Below are 16,924 nucleotides of genomic sequence, written 5' to 3' on the forward strand. Positions count from 1 at the left end.
CAAGTACCCCTCCACGTGACCCCTATTTTGCCCGTTTTGTTTGAAAAAAAAAAGGACCCATCTCACGTGACAGCAGAGCGGAGGATCGCGAGTCCCGCCCGCGAGACTTCAGCCACTGAAGATGGCCGTGTTCTTGACGACGGGAGATGTAGTTGCGTGGCGAAAAGACGTTAGCAGTCACCCTGAAAGTAAGGAAGGCATATTATCATAACCATGGGAATGCAAACGAAAATAATAATAGTATTTATAAATATGCAAGAGAAATATTTGTTCTTAGAGTGGTCAGACTTCAATAGAATGAATATTTATGTTGCATACTTTGTGTTTGAGAATGCAGTGTACAGTATAGGCTCTGTGAACTTTGCCCCTCTCCTTTATATGTTGCCGCGGTGAGCAAGGATGTACCCCCAGACGCAGGGGAAGTATACTGTGACCACCCCGATGCTGAACATCTGTGCCCTGACCAGGCTGTCCAGGCTGTTTTACTCATACCCTGTCCTGTCAGTGATAGTCAATATTCACACCTGTGACTTTCAGTCACATATCCAGGTACCCAGTTCACAGAGCCCGAAGGATCAGAACAGCTTCAAACAAGCTACCCCTCCAAAACAGAACACTGCTGAGGAAAGCTCCAGTGACAGTGGTCTCTATAGACCCGAGAGAGGGCTGGAGGTGAGGCTCTCTGATATAATATAATGGCTTTCAGGTCAAACCTTCCCAGGGTTAGTTGAGTGTTTCGTGCTTTCCATGAAACTGTTGTCTGCGAGGCTTCCCCTTGTGTCAAACACAGGTCCTGTGCTGGTCCTAAATAACATCTGGAATCAGGAATCCCCTATGGCTTTTCACTTGGGTGTCTCCCAACAGTGCCCCAGTGGTTACTGAGAGATTACACCGCAATACTGGGTGAATAGTGGCAACACCACCTGAGGGAGTAATGTCACTGTAACCTTGCTCTGTACGTGCCAGTGGACTCCTGCAGCTTCTGGGCAGGACATGCACACTTCGGGCTACATCAGCTGATCCTCTTCTTGGCCATATGTCATTGTCCAGATTCCTCCAAATCATCAACCTATAGATCTTTTTTCATTAGTGTATGGTCTTTTAAAAATGCTGTAAAAGAAAATACTTAATTTCAAAGACATTAGCTAAAAGATCCAGGTAGAGCATGTTTGCCCACATTGGCTGGGTGATAACTAGCTGAGAGATAATGTAATGACTGGCATACTGGTTGGCTGTAATTTAAGGAGTACCAGGCATGCCCGAAAACTGGAAGTAACTTCACATAACTTTATAACCTTTTTACCTTAAACTTCCTAAACTGATCATTGAGAGAGCAGATGACTCTCGTTGAGCTCCATCAGCTAATTGCACATTCACAGATAAGACACCATCTGGAGCCTGAAAAAATATTACCGAACTATCGCAAAAGTGTATAAGACAATACAAAAGGTTGGAAACTAATAAGGTTGCACTGCTTGACAAAGCAATTGTTAAATTTAATCAAATATGCAGTATGTTAGCCCTGGTTAGCTGCAAATTTATTTTTTGTGTGTTTTTAAATGAACATTGTACTGTAAGTGCAGTCATTTTTTAAAACAATTTTTTAAACAATGTCATCTCAATATAGAGTTAGATTACGGTTCTAACCATTTTCACGATTCTTATTCTTATGCTACTGTATGTACAGTAAGTGCCATTTCATTATTAGTTTTATTCAACATTATTGAATGAATCTATATCCTGTCTAGGCTAGTACAATGTTAAGCATTTTTGATAATAAGAAAAGCAAGATCAACTATTCATAATATATATTATAATGCAAATCTCTACTTTGAGAATGACTTAACTTACATTCTTTGTGTTTTATTTGTGTGTTGTGATTAAGTGATCTTATTTTATTTGTTTATTGAAATTAAGTAAATCATGACATCTGCAAAATATTGTAATTATTAAGTCCTCTAATTATGAAGAAAATGTCTTACTTTTAAATAAATGTGCTTAACAGATGCCCTTATCTAGGGTGACTTATTATATACACAAATACAGATTGAAACCTGCAGGTGAGAACATTACTGTGTAAATACATGTTTGAAAAAAACATAATGACTTTAAGTCTTAAAATGATTATTTATACGTGTTATCTTAAAAACTTACACAAACCAATAGAGATAGATATCTTTACTTACAGACTGTATTGTGCCATTGCTATTATAATCTAACACTGACAGCTCTGATAAGCAGCACGGGTGGTGCAGACTGTACTGCCTGAGTGGAGAGTGATGATTCAGCACAACCTCTCTTTTATAAAGGATTTCATTAATACAGATGTCTGAGCCTACAGAGTTTTATCTCCAAATACAAACATGCCCATGAAATACCAGTGGATGCGTGTGAGCACCCCTTTTAAAAAGGAAGCCCTAGTCTGAATAAATTCAAGCTTTAGCTTGAGAAGCATATTCGCTTTTACCCTCTCTGCCCTTGTTTCATTGCTCTTTTCCCATTTTAACAAAATGCTGAAACAGCTTCATGGTTCATAAATGGAGCTGCTTATCTAAATATTTGCCTCAGTTTCCCATCCTTTTGTGCCGTAGAAACGTATTCTGATCGTGCCGAGGGTCTCCCCTGCATTTCCTGCCTTGATGAAGTGATTAAGTTAAGCACTGTAATTTTCTGACACTTCTAAAATGTTTGACAAATAAAAACATGGCTCACTTAATATGGAAACCCTATTGGAAAGGAACATGTTGGAGTTAATACTGAGTATGAAACAGAAGAATCAATGCAGGGAGGCTGGAGAAGGCCTCACAGCTGAAACAATTTGTTTCTTTTTCAACCAGTATGCTAAAATACAGCAATACAGCTCCTGTTATTTAACTGACAAGGTTCCTCAAAATCCTCATCTATTAGTAAAATAAATACTGCAGGTCAGCTATTATACAATCTAGTTACATGATTTACATATTTGTTTTGTAGTTTTTTTCCTCCTAGTTCTCTCTGGAATTAACCTTTACTTGCAATATTCCCTCTTTTTTATTATTTACTCAGTTTGGGAGTTAGAATGACTGTTTAATAGTCAGAGACAAGAGTTCAAGAGGGGAAAAATGGAAGCATAGAGAAAATACCAGGCTTAAAGTAGATGTGGATTTTGGTTTCTCCTTTATTTTCATATAATTTTAGCCTATTGTAGAACCTACACTTCCTGCACACCTGTAGGAACAACAACAACAACAACAACAACAACAACAACAACAACAACAACAACAACAACAACAACAATTGAATTTCGCTACACTACATACAGTAATAGAGTCCAACACACTGAAGACTCTCCAGCATCTTATTGCACTATTTCTGAGCTTTTCAAAGCTCCAGTTAATTGACTTGAAACCAAATCTTTAATTACTTGAATCCATAATTCTTTATGCTTTTAAGACAGAAAATACAATATATTTAAATCCATGAAATGTGTTCTTCAGGAATGCAAAATTATGTGTGTTTTAAATCAATTGTTATAAACATTCCAAGTGCATGATTATGGAAATCCCAAACCCAGGCATGCCCATACAAGGATATTTGTCACAGAAATATAATGATACACGCTCCCATGAAAACTGCATATTGTGACATCTTTTTTACGTGACATCTGCAAGCATTCAGCTTTGCATTCTTTGCTTTTCTTTATGCAAACAGCTGGACCGAACACATTTGTTAGTCAAACAAAACAAAAACGTCCTGTGGATGTTTCCCATCTCTGCTTATACAGAGCACACTCTTCCAAAGGACTGCTTTTCTCAATATCACTGTAAGTCTCTAACCTGCTACTTCGTCAGGCAATGTCAATGTCCTGTTCTTTCCAGCACCAGTTGTTGCTATTACATCCCTCATATGTGAAAGACATATGTCAGTTTATTACATAAAAAATCCCATTTTGCTAAATTCTAGCAAAATGGAGTGGAGTGTCCAGCGTTTGACTATCTCAACACTGAGTGATGCTCTCCTATAACTTCTACTTTCAAAGTCTTAGCTGCTAAATTATGTAGAATGCACTGCAGGAGAAATCTAATAACTAACGCCCCAGAGAACGTTTATAGCACAATGTCACGTAGGAAATCCAAGTACAGCACCCTGACGTAATAAAAACACCAGAAAGCTGCTCATTCCTGGTAACAGTCATCCAATCCAGCGTCTTTACTAGAAGCCTAGAGCACAAGGCAGGACATCCTGTGTCGGACACCTATTTATCACAGGGCACAGGGACAGGCTAGAGACACAAATTAACCAAGCTAATGTTTCTCTGGGAGGTTGGAGGTAACAGGTTCCACAAATAATATTTAATGACCAAGCTTTATTTCGCTTGCACCAGCAGGTGAAATAGGAGCCCTGGCTTTAGGTTTGTCAAGGGTGCTCATTTTAATGAGCTGTGCCACTGTGCAAACACATTAATGTGCAAAAAAAAATTAAATTAGATTAATACACTTTATTAATTAATACAATTAATGAAGTGTGCCTAAATTTCTTATCACTCAAGTGACACAAAATTCAGGAGTGCAGAGATTCCTTTATTAAAAATGGTTGATTTCCAAGTTTAGCTGTCAGTAGCTTCAGGAAGTGGCCATGGTTTTCAAATAAAACAACAAGCAGTAGGGGAAAGCTATAGACCTACTTCACTTTTGGAAGGCCCTTATGCAATTTTGCAAAAGTACTTACGCCCCACAGTAATTTGGCTATTTACATTTGACGTTCAATTTTATCCCAGCACAGTCATAGATGTCTTTCGATTTTCATAAAAACGCTGAACGCCCACTAGAGGGAACTGTTGTTCTGTTTGATTCCCTCTATATTTACAAGTAAAATCGGAAACGGGAGCTCTAAAATGGATTATTTTAAATATACACGAGTTATGAATCCAAACAAATCTGAATACAGTTTAAAAATAACAAAGCTTGACAGTCCTTGCCTCCTAGATTGGGGCACCTGTCTGTGTGGAGTCTGTATGTTCTCTCCTTGTCTGTGTGGAGTTGGCATGTTCTCTTCTTGTCTGTGTGGAGTCTGCGTGTGCTCTCCTTGTCTGTGTGGAGTCTGCATGTTCTCTCCTTGTCTGTGTGGAGTCTGCGTGTGCTCTCCTTGTCTGTGTGGAGTCTGCATGTTCTCTTCTTGTCTGTGTGGAGTCTGCATGTTCTCTTCTTGTCTGTGTGGAGTCTGCATGTGCTCTCCTTGTCTGTGTGGAGTCTGCGTGTGCTCTCCTTGTCTGTGTGGAGTTGGCATGTTCTCTCCTTGTCTGTGTGAAGTCTGCATGTGCTCTCCTTGTCTGTGTGGAGTTGGCATGTGCTCTCCTTGTCTGTGTGGAGTTGGCATGTTCTCTCCTTGTCTGTGTGCACTTTTATTTCATGCCATGCAGGCTGACTAGGTTCAATAATGTCGCTGAATTGTGGGGGGAGTGTCTGGTCCTCTTGTCCACATTGTAGTCCCACCCTCTGTCTGCCACAACCCTCATTAGGATGAAATGCCTATGGATTATGGGTATTCCACAAAATAGTCAAAATTGCAAATATCATAAAGACAAAGCCTTATTTTTACATATTATACTGTATAAAGAAAGATATGGCTATTAATACTGTATTGTACATGGGAGAAAGCATATTTATTCGTAGATTCGTGTTTGCCACAGAGTATTGAATGTAGTAGATCGTTATTATTTTTCAAAAGCTGCTCAATCGTGAGAAAGGCTTTAATGGAGTTTTAAAAATAGTGTAATATTATACATATAGCTTTCAACATTTTTCCGCTTTAAATGTTGAATGAAGTTTATACATGCAAGAAAAAAATGAATAACAACACCTACATTTGTTGAAAATCAAGCCCTTTATTTTCCATGCCAAGATGAAAATTCTTGTAAGAAGAATATTGCTTTGCCTAAATTACCTACAGTACATTAAGAGTAATACATACTCTAATAGAACTCTGCAACCTGTTGTTGGAATATATACACTTCATATACTGTATATTCAATATATTGTATGTAATATGTGTAATACTGTATATCTATATATTACACTTCACCCAGTATAAAATATTACAAACTGTATGTGTATTTGAAGGACAATGTTAATCTTTCAGTGAACAAATAGGTCAAACAGAAGCATGAAGTACAATGAAATCATAGTAGCTATGTTCGTTCTTGACAATAAAAGTAACAAAACCTACATTATCGTACATTTCTGTGCATCCTTACATTTTGAGTAGTATTTTATGAATACCACATTGAATCAACATATAACCGAAATATTTACATACAAAATGTGCCAGATCTTTAAAGATATTTCCTGACAAAGGTTTAAGGAAGAGCAAATGGCTTTTGCTTGCATCTCCTTTAAACACAAATGCATTATGTCTGCTTCAAAGCACACCTTGTTTTCCACTTCAAAGGAAGAATTTATCATAAATACACTTATTATTTTATGAATACTGTTGTATCGCCAAAGACTGAATCCCCTTGATCTTTACAATCTTATGCCGGCAAATTCACAATTATTACGGCCTGGTGTTTTTGATGCGAAGATGGTTTAGGAAATCTGGTCCTATGGTACAGTATGTCTGTTTTCCAAGTGAGGGCACCTGCGGCCACCACTGTCTCCTGTGATATCGTTACTGGACAAACAGAAAGAAACCTTCCACATTCACGTAAACACTTATTGTCCTTTTTGTCCGTCTGGCCAAAATGAAGACCCCCACCATAATGCCTCTCAAACGTCTATCAAACCACTCTCTTTTCTGATCGATTTAATGGGCAAAAATGTTCTCCTCTGTAAGAAATCCAAACACAAAAATCCACAGATGATAAAGTGGCAACACCAACTAAGTGTCCGTCGTGTCCTGTGATCTTGGATGATCCTTCTGTTTTCACTCAGGGCCCAAAAACCTAAACAAAGGATATCAGGCCATGTACTCTACACATCTCTACACCTTTGTTCTCCCGCTACTTTACCTTTGCTTACTGCCCTGTCTTTCTCACAGCTGAAGAAGGCTCCACGGCCGAAACGTTTTTTCTTTCTTCTTTTTTTTCTTTTATTACTTGTTCCTTTACACCTCTGTACCTAATGTTGTTTGGGCACTAGCCTGTGTCACCTTTATAGATATTTTCCCTCTGTTTGTTCAGCGGTTACTATTGACCCAGACATTAAAGGCATGTTTGTCAGAGAATGAGTCACTCTGAGCCGGAGCTTTGGGGTGATTTTCCTACAGAGCCCATTGCTGCGAGTCCTGTTAAACTCTGTGCCTCCCAGAGCAAGGGCTTTGTCTTTCTGTAAGGACAGCTCTCACAGCCAGATGACCCTGAAGAGACATCCCACAGGGTTGCAATACAGCCGCGACCTCAATATCAAATAGCCGAAAGCAGAATACAATTAAATCATAAAATAGACCAAGAATCTGTCACCATCAGCCTTAAAATTACATTTATAAAGTCATTCAAGTGTTCCAAGAGAAGATTATAAATTAAGATCCAAAACTTTCTTCAAGAGCCGTTTTTTTCTAGTTAATTTTGTGCACTAACTGCGCAATCAAAAAGGACCTTTATTCCCGGGAAAAAAAAAGAAACCCTTACAATAGAATTATTAATATACAGTGTATTTAAAGCTAATTTGAAAGCTAAAGGCTTCATAATTGTTCTGGATGAAGAACTGAAAATGAAGAACTGCATTTTTCCTGTGAGGAGCAAAAGACATATTCTGCATTTGTGAATGAGCCTGTCACACACCACTATACTGTATCTGACTGCAACTGCACAAGGCAGGAAGGCGCGCTTCACAAATCGCTGCAGAAACACGAATCCAGACGCGCCCCGCTGCACAACAGCCGTCGGTTTGTTTGATGTGTAGTACACCCGTCGTTGAATTAGATTGTGTTGACTTGTCAGTAGTTAAAGCGAAAATAAAAATCTCCCTCATCACCAATCAAAGGGGGCTTCGTTTCGAAAAGGCAGGTTTTATCTGCTGGAAGACATGGATTGCTCAGAAGAAGTGCAATCGTTCTCGGATGAAGCAAGCTCCCCAACTGGGCTGAAGAAAGGCATGTCAATTTTCCTCGATGTAAGTAAAAATGAAATCAACAATTACCATTTACAGTGTAATTGATTTTAACTGTCGAATTGATGCGAACGGATGTCATTGGGCAATGATGAGTCGAGGTGAATGGAAAGCAACAAGTAAGAACCAGAATAGTGGGTTTATGCAGTCCTGTTAAAAGCAGTTTACATAACGTGGTAATATCTCCTTTTTAATTGTGAAAAATCTTAGGGTCTTCAGTGCGGTATGAAAGTAAGTCTACGGCGACCGCTGAAATATTTCGCAACAAGTACCCGGTTTTATTATGTCGTTTGAACAGTAGAATCGTCGTCTAACATCAAACAACTACAGAAGGAAATCAATGGTATCCCTTAATAATAATAATAATAATAATAATAATAATAATAATAATAATAATAATAATAATAATAATAAGGTATTCAATGTAACACCCTCGTCAACCCATGTACATCAAAGTTTTTAAAATAAGATGGGCATTGTGTTTAACCTCCGTTTGAAGCACTTTGAATGTTTATTGGAATGAACTGATGCTAATCAAACTGGTCAGTATTCATTTCAAATATACTCTACGTGATGCCTACTCGATATCAACGCGAAAACCAAGGTTTCAGAAGGGACAGTACAGCTGTGGGATAGAAAATGTGTTTTTATTGGTACGTATTAAGTTACAGTAAGCTCAGTAAACGGGAATAGTTCGTGTCCATATTTACTTCTTAGGAGATTGCTGAAGTGTGATTAAAGATATATCACCGTATTAAGATGCGCAGGATATATGAAAATCTTGAGGAAAGACAAGTATACCACTTCTTATAAATAATGCTGATCATTTACCCCAATCGCTCACCACCTGTTACATGATTTGAAAACTAAGAGATGTTCTAGAAACCATTTGTTCTATTATAAAATATACGCATATTAACATAATAAAAAATATTAAAAAGTCATAGGACGAAGAAAAATGTTTCAGACTTGAAAGAGACAATCTTTAAAAAGAGTGCCACCCCAGTCAGCACCCATTTTGCGAAATTCAGCTACGCAAACCACATCAAATTTAATGTTTTATTATAAACTAATCCAGATTCAAATAAAAAAAAATACCAATAGGGTGCTATTCATGTTTTATGTGAATCTGATTTGAAAATGATTGTTCGCTTAATTTGACCTAGAAATTACAGATTGTTTAGTTTATTCATGGATTATATTGTAAATTGTTCCGTTTTATACTGCCTGTTTTATCGGTTCGGAATGCTTTTACATAAATTGGTGTTAAACTGATCCAATCTGGGGACGGTGGAGGAAAGCATTTCGACGATGAGAAAGCAAGACACTGGATCAGAGGTTAAGGAAAAGACGGGAGCTACAGTACATGAAAGAATCAAGAGAGACAGATGGGAAAGGGAGGGAAATATATTCCGAGGAGCTTGCCAGTTAAAACAGGAGTGATAGAAAGAGTTTCTGGGCAGCAAAGAAGATCCACAGCGTGTACATTTACTTTGTCCTGACTTCACGAGCTGGTTAAAAACATTAACAGTGTCATTAAGAGGAGAGGAAACAGCCTTCTGCCTGGCAAATACGATTAGACCGAGACAATTGAAAGAGAGAATATTAGACAGCAGCGTAAGGCCATCAAGCAAAACTATGTCTTTAAAACAAAATAGTCATCCCCCCCCCCCCAAAAAAAAGAAAGCAAAAACCACAAAGGAAAATAAGAACTACACTCAGCCACTGTTTTCGAGATCTGGGTCCATTTAGCTTCCTTTTATCTGGACTGAATAACATTTAGGTTTATTTAATATTCATTGCAAGAGACTGCCATGGTTTTATTCATTGTAACCAGATTCAATGTGACGCATGTGTTGTTACTCTACACAGATGTTTTAAAATGAAATCGTGTCAGCGTATCTGAGGGTTTAAGAAGCGTTTGTTAAAAACTGCGTTCTGTAAGTCTGGTCTTTTGTGTGACTCAGACTACTCTGTGGGAAGCCTTTAGTGTTTCTTTAATTAAGATGCCAGAAGCAGTGTACAGGTCTGTAATTAATGGTGATTCATTTGGTTTTCTTACCTTTTGTTAGTACTACCAATTCTGTTTTACCTGCAGATGAACTGTACATGTTCCCATGGATGCAGATTGGGGCTGGTTTGGGGGCTGAAAATGCAGTAAATGAGTGACATGAATCCTTCTGTTGAATTCCTCTCTGTTTTTTGTCACATAGATAGCTGACTGATTTACATATTCAAAGAAAGTTTCTCATATTCATTTGATCAATAATTTAGTTCACCAGCGTCTTTGAGTAGAACGACCAAAACTTATTTTTCGTTAACTTAGTGAAAATGTTTACTAAAGGTTCTCTTCCTACTTTGTTGTTTCAGATCTTGAGGAGAGCAGATAAAAACGGTAAGGCTGGTTGTATTGTTTAGCGGAATGCTGTTATGCAGCATGCGACTGCATACACATGAACTCATCTATGGTGTTTAAGCGTCACGGGATTGTTTGTGGAATTATATTTCTGGTTTCTGAATGAAATGATTGTGTTTGTTGGCAAAGTGATAAGTGTTAGTGTGCTATCATGGAAACGCGGGGCTGACCACATCCCTGCTCCCTGAGGAACACCAGTTGTCTCCTTAACCACTTCCATGACAGACAGAAAATGTGTTTTCTTCTTCACATATTAATGTGAAGGATATTAAGGAAAATTTTGGGAAGCCTTGTTTTTTAATGCAGATTCTCCCACATAGTTAAGTTTTTAATCTGTTTTTCATGCGTATCATGATAACAAAGTATCTTGTTGAGTTCAGATCATAGTTACAGTACATCTAAGCTCTCTTCTCTGTTCTGCAGTTGGTTTTTGATGTTGTTCCTGGCGGTTTTCAGACTTCACTGGTAATAAAGGCTTTCCCCCTGTTGACTGCGTACTCTCTGCCTGTTGCCTTTGCTATCATTCATCATGCTGTCGTTCTCCATCTAGCTCTCGTCACATTGTCACGTTTTCAGTTTGACTTTTCCTAGAGGAGGCTTCTCTTAGAAATTGTTTTTCCTTATTTATTCTGTATTAAAGTTCAAGGTACATGCCATGACAAAACTGGGACACTTATTTCCTCCATTACACGTTATTTAATAAAAGAAAGAGTCAGCCTTTATTGCCATGTTATTCCAGTTTAATTAACTTTACTATGTCTAACTATGCCATTCCTAATCTTGGGACCTTTCAGGAATCTTGTCTTTACTAATTGGAACTGTCCACCATATTGTGCGCTGTATTCTTCTCTGTTGATTTAAAATATATACTAGAATATATTTAGCTCATCATAAATATTATTTTAAATATTGGTATAAAAATGATGTGTAGAATGAGACAAACTGTGCATCACAGAAACCTTTCAATTTTAACTTTTTTTAGCACCAAATCTACCATACTACATTATTAAAGCTGAGATCAAAAACATAAAAGGGGCCATAATTCAGATTAAGTGGAGTTTCTGCTTTGTGAAAACACTTTTTTTTACAAGGGTTTTCTTAACTTCAAAATGAAGCTTCAATATAGCTTTCTACTTACTTCATCCTGATGGCGATGCACATATAGATTACAGTGAACATAAATGGCCGGTGGAAAAGTAAATAAACTAGACCTGCAAGAGAGAAAAGATAAGAATAATAAAATATTATGACAGTATTCATTGGCAAAGGCAAATTAAGTTTAAATTCAAATGCAATATGCAGTGCCATTGGATAAATGGGTATCTCTTATAGTTAAATGCCAGCCTCCTTTGACATTTCTTAGAGAGAAAATATTAGAGTTTAATCAAATGAACCATTTGCAAAAATACTACTTATAAATATTAATGTGTAAATTGTATTGTTTGGATAATCCATAATTTGCATTGATAGGAAGTAAAGAGGATTACGCTAATTTTCTGATCAAATTCAATAACATGTTTCTTCTTTGCACTATCAACACTATTAGAACCACTGTGGTGCTTCCCTGATTGCAATTTGAGTTATTCACAAATTTCAGTGAAAGAGTGAGATGGGATGCAGAAAGTCTCAGAAGAACAAAGAACAAAGTGAGAGTGAACATAGTGGTGCCAAGATGGATGCTGGTGACATCTACATCTCAAGACTTAAGTGATGGAGTACTGCAGGGATCTGTACTAGGAGCACTGCTCTTTTCTATCAATGATCTAGATCCCAGAACAGTTTGTAAACTAGTCTGCAGATGGTACTGAATTAGTAGAAGCAGCAGAAAATGAATTTTAGGACTTGGCGAAAATGTGTAGCAGATGACATTTAACATAACCAAGAACAAGGTATTGAATGCAGGTAGTAAAGATGTGAAGTAGAAATACAAGACAGAAGAAGCTGAGCTATAAGGAGATACTTTTTTCTGTTAGTACATGGTTTACATTACATCTTCCAGACAACACAGGGAAGCAATTAAAAAGTCAAACAAATTGTTAATACATATTAAACCTGGGCAATAAAGAGAAGGAATGAGAGTTTAAAAAGACCACTTTCACCAACCAGCAAAAAGCAAACCACTATAATGCAGTGCAAAGATGGGTGTCCTGACTAACAGAAGCCAGGTATATCAGGGTGAGACCACAGATCAGGATGGGAAACATGAGACAGGCACACATGTACAGTACACTCACATAACATGTCCACAAACTCCTGCCCTCCTCCACCGCCACCCAAGTCCCAGGAGTTATCAATGTCCCTGATAGTTCCTAACTATTCCTGACAAGTTCCGAATTTATCCCAGCATGCTCTCCTGGGGTTGTCATCACCAGCCCCATTGCTTGTCTGCTCGGTGCCCCATCACTGCCTGATGAAGGCGCTACGATATTTAAAAGCTTAAAATTTAAATCAAGAGGAAGTTGTGAATTAACATCAAATGTTAGCTGTGTCTCGTCTAATATTGTAGGTAATGTGATGTAATATGTAAGTGGAATACAACACCAAAAATGAATTCAACTGCAACTTGGGTTTAAGTCATCAGTAGTAAGCAGTGTGTTCTGACATCTAGATGCTGGATTTTCCAGGCTCATTGAAGGGGAGTCCTCCACAATATGCAACAGTTATTCATTCTTTATGTTTTTGTTATCATGTGATGGTCCTATTCCTGAACAGTCATCATGTTTGCACCTTTGAAACTAGAGATTGTTAGACTCCTTGAGATTAATATAGCTGAGAATTTATGTTGGGCTGATTGTTTCATTTCTTTTACAGATACATTTATTCAGCTTAAATATAGCTCGTTCTCTTGATAACTAGTTTTCTGACAGAAACCTACAATGATTATTATTTCAAAGAACTGGTGTAATTAGGGGGTTGTAATAGGTGTTGATTGCAAAGTAGGGGGTGCATTCATTGTACCAACAGGGGGTGAAGAAGCAAACTGTTTTTTTAGTGGATGTGGTTTGCCATTTTTTAGTTCTTTGATATACAGTAGTGTGGTTTTGCTCTTTAATTTTAAAGTGCAAAAACAATACATTTAAATTCATGGAAATAAATGCATTGTAATTTGTGTTTATACTTTTTTAAACTGCATGAGAGTAAAGGACAAATTACTGACTTTATGTATGTTTTATCATGCATTGGTTCAGGAAATGGAATTGGGAGGTTGTGGGAGTTTCCAGAAAGGTACCCATCCTCGTTATTGAAACTGGTATCTTGACCTCTTTCAGGAAACAGCTGTACAAGGTCCTCAGATCAGTCAACTCCTACTAAACAAACGACCTAATCTGAGCCTTGGATATTGTTCTTAAATTTTAATTTAATGAAATATGGTACACTTTAAAATTTTATGGCATGTTAAATTAAATTAAATTTAATTACATTTAGCTACTCATGCTTCAATGATCTTTTCATTTTGTGATGAGTATTGAGATAATGATCACAAAATAAACCCTACAAAAACGAGTAGTTGAAATTTGTATTGGGGTCACTCTCAACAAAAGAATAACTATGTTCAGTTTAGGCAAGGATCATATCCAGCTATTTCTTGAAAGAAACCAGGATATTGGCTTCATCAACATGGCTGTTGTTATTAATTGCAAACTAATTAATTGTTTTAACTGAATGCTAAATCACACAGCACTTTGGGTAAATAAAGTCTTGATTTTAAATACCCTTTCACATTCTGTAGTTTCCACTTGTGCCCTCAGCTTCAGGTTACACTGTGCATTATAAAGAAATTGCTACAGTATGTTGTGCATCATAATGAAGCATTCCAGAGATACAAACTCTACTTGGAACATACTATGTAGAGATTAAAGTTCCCTTAAATATATAAAAAACCCAATCCTTCCCCCACAATGGTCACTTCTATTCCCTTATATTATCGTCAATACCTGTTATATTCCAGTCCAAAGTGCCTGAAATGTCCTAGATCTGCAGAAAGGTGGAACTTGTTCACAATGTTTTGCTTCTTCCTTCCCTCTGAAAGAGAAAGAACTACTGTAACTCGAGCTCTATTCTAATATACCCACCTGGTCTTCTTGAACCAACCATAAACCTCTTAGGCCACCCCAAGCCAATATCTGGCCTGGCAAGAGCTACCTATTGCAATATAGTTGCAAAGGACACATCACAGAACCCATCTCCTGACCTGGTGCTCTTAAACTGGAAAGAGCTCCAGACATACTGTACTGTAGCAGAGACACTTAACCAGTGACCTTAGCAAGCTACCTATATGCTTGTTTGTTGATAGTACTGGTGAAATGCTTGGTTGTAAAATGGCTACTTCACTTTCCATATTGCTATAAGTTGTATAACCCCAACACACCTCCGTACTTCTTGGTGTTCCTAACTGTTTAGGGCTCTGCTTGTCTTTGAAGTGATTTTGAATGGGGAATCTTTTTGACACCACTGACAGTGCAGTCTTAAATCATACGGCACCCTTTTCCCCTGTGTCTCATAAATGAATATGCAATGTGTAGCAGGACAACAACTCTACAAATTATATAAAAGCGGACACAAATGATTAATTTAGCCAACGTTTACACAAATTATGAGGGGGGTATTTCCAGGAGTTGTGCAGTAATTGCATGACAGAGACAGGAGAAAATCAAGACAGGTAGCAAAATTAGCTCTGGCTGTCTGTAAGAATTATTTCTATGTAATACGTGTGTGAAAGAAATTAGTTATTTTTAGTCTGTTTAGATAAATACATGTACCATCATGATCACAACAAATATCATCATGTTCACAACAAAATAAGCACTGCCATTCAATTGCTTTATTATTTTTGCCCTTTGATGAGACAGCACAGTAACATGAAACCCATTACTAAGCCTAGGCTGTAAGTCCCTGCTGAATTGTCTATGCACTACTGATATTGTTTCACTGTGTCTTTTAAATTACAGTACAAACCTGTTATTTGTGTAAAGTAATAAAATGATATCACACCTGAAAACAAAAAATGAGACATGCTTCATATATAAGTGATGTAAATGAAAGCAAAGGCACTGAAACGCTGTTTTCTTTGCAGATGATGGCAAGCTTTCCTTTGATGAGTTCAGAGCCTACTTCTCTGATGGAGTGTTAACAGGAAATGAACTTCAGGAGCTGTTCCACACTATCGACACTCACAACACCGAGTAAGAACAGAAACAAAAGAACTCTTATTCCTATGAAAAAGATTGCTTTATGATTGCTTCCTGAACTGCGGGTACTGCACGTACAGTTATTGAGCCTACTTTGTGCCATGCTGTGCATAACGAATTATACAAAAAGGAGTAAGTACAGGTTAATGCTGAAAAGTAAACAGAAGAAGCAGAATGTTTTGACTGCTGAGCCTTTTTTAGGTGTGTATAATGTATTAATTATAATAATCAGTATACTGCCATCCTGATGGGCGTTTATTCCCTCATCATCAGCCAATATAAGCATAATATCACTCTCACCTGTTCCTGTAAAAGTATGTGTTGAGTCAAGTTACAGACTCATTGGGCTAATGATGACACTTCCTGGTGCTCTCCTGATGAAGTGCATGCGGTATGATAAAAAGAAATCGGGAGATATTTATGGAGTTGACTAGGCAGCATGTGCTCTGTATAGACAATTTCAACTCATCTGCTGGGAAAACCCTAGACGACTACATTCAGCCAACAACATCTTCCTTCTTTCTTGGATTCCAGATAAGAAACAGAAGAGAGAGACAGAGATACAAATACAGTAGGTATTGAGTAGGAGCTGGCTAGCCCTCATGTGTGATAAGAATTAATGAGCCTTGATTGTCACTCTATTTCACCTGGCTGATACTGCCTTCATATACTGTATAGTGGCACTAAGATTATAAGGTTTTATTTAGCCACAGGCTAAGTTTTAATTGCTTTTATAAAGCAATTTAAAATAAATTGGAACCAGAGTAATACATTTCTGGATCTGGGTTTATTATGAAACTTGAGAATAAAAACATCTTGTTTAAAAAGCAGTGATCTAGACTCTGGACTGCTGTTCTCCAAAATAATGCACTTTCCTCAGAATGCAAAATGTCCTGCTTGTCTGAATAGCCTCAGATCTAAGTTGCTTTGGGTAAATGTGCCAGCAAAATAAGTTAAAAATAATGGTATATAACCTCAAGGCACTGTATCATAAAAGGAACACACACATCAAAAAAGTAAATTACACAGAAGTAAAAACTAGATAACAAAAGGGATTTGAAAGTGCTGGCTGTCTGGAAAGGTCTGGGAGATCAATGCAATGGTGCAGTATATGGAATTAAACATTTTCCAGTGGTGCAGTGGTTAGCTGGGCCTTGGGTCCAGTTCCAGACCTGGGGTGCTATCTGCGTGGGTTTGTATGTTCTTCCTGTGTCCGCGTGGGTTACCTCTGGGTG

At 37.6% G+C, this 16,924-nt stretch overlaps 1 protein-coding gene across 3 annotated transcripts in view; it reads left to right on the plus strand.

The window, feature by feature from the left end:
- The first annotated feature begins 16 nt into the window (after positions 1–16).
- Positions 17–16,924, plus strand: part of necab1 (N-terminal EF-hand calcium binding protein 1) — a 58,751-nt gene continuing 41,843 nt past the window's right edge. Inside the window, exons 1-4 of one of the 3 annotated variants that reach the window (XM_088600658.1) lie at positions 17–188; positions 10,455–10,479; positions 15,575–15,683; positions 16,224–16,260. In XM_088600658.1, the coding sequence (XP_088456784.1) occupies positions 15,638–15,683; positions 16,224–16,260 (83 nt within the window). In that variant the 5' untranslated portion in view covers positions 17–188; positions 10,455–10,479; positions 15,575–15,637. Of the gene's footprint in view, positions 189–7,305; positions 8,088–10,454; positions 10,480–15,574; positions 15,684–16,223; positions 16,261–16,924 lie in introns of those variants that run through there. The other 2 variants (XM_088600657.1, XM_088600656.1) reach the window with 2 other exon arrangements.

The sequence above is a fragment of the Lepisosteus platostomus genome, chromosome 12 (assembly GCF_059453375.1).
Source record: "Lepisosteus platostomus isolate fLepPlt1 chromosome 12, fLepPlt1.hap1, whole genome shotgun sequence".
Classification (NCBI taxonomy): Eukaryota; Metazoa; Chordata; class Actinopteri; order Semionotiformes; family Lepisosteidae; genus Lepisosteus; species Lepisosteus platostomus.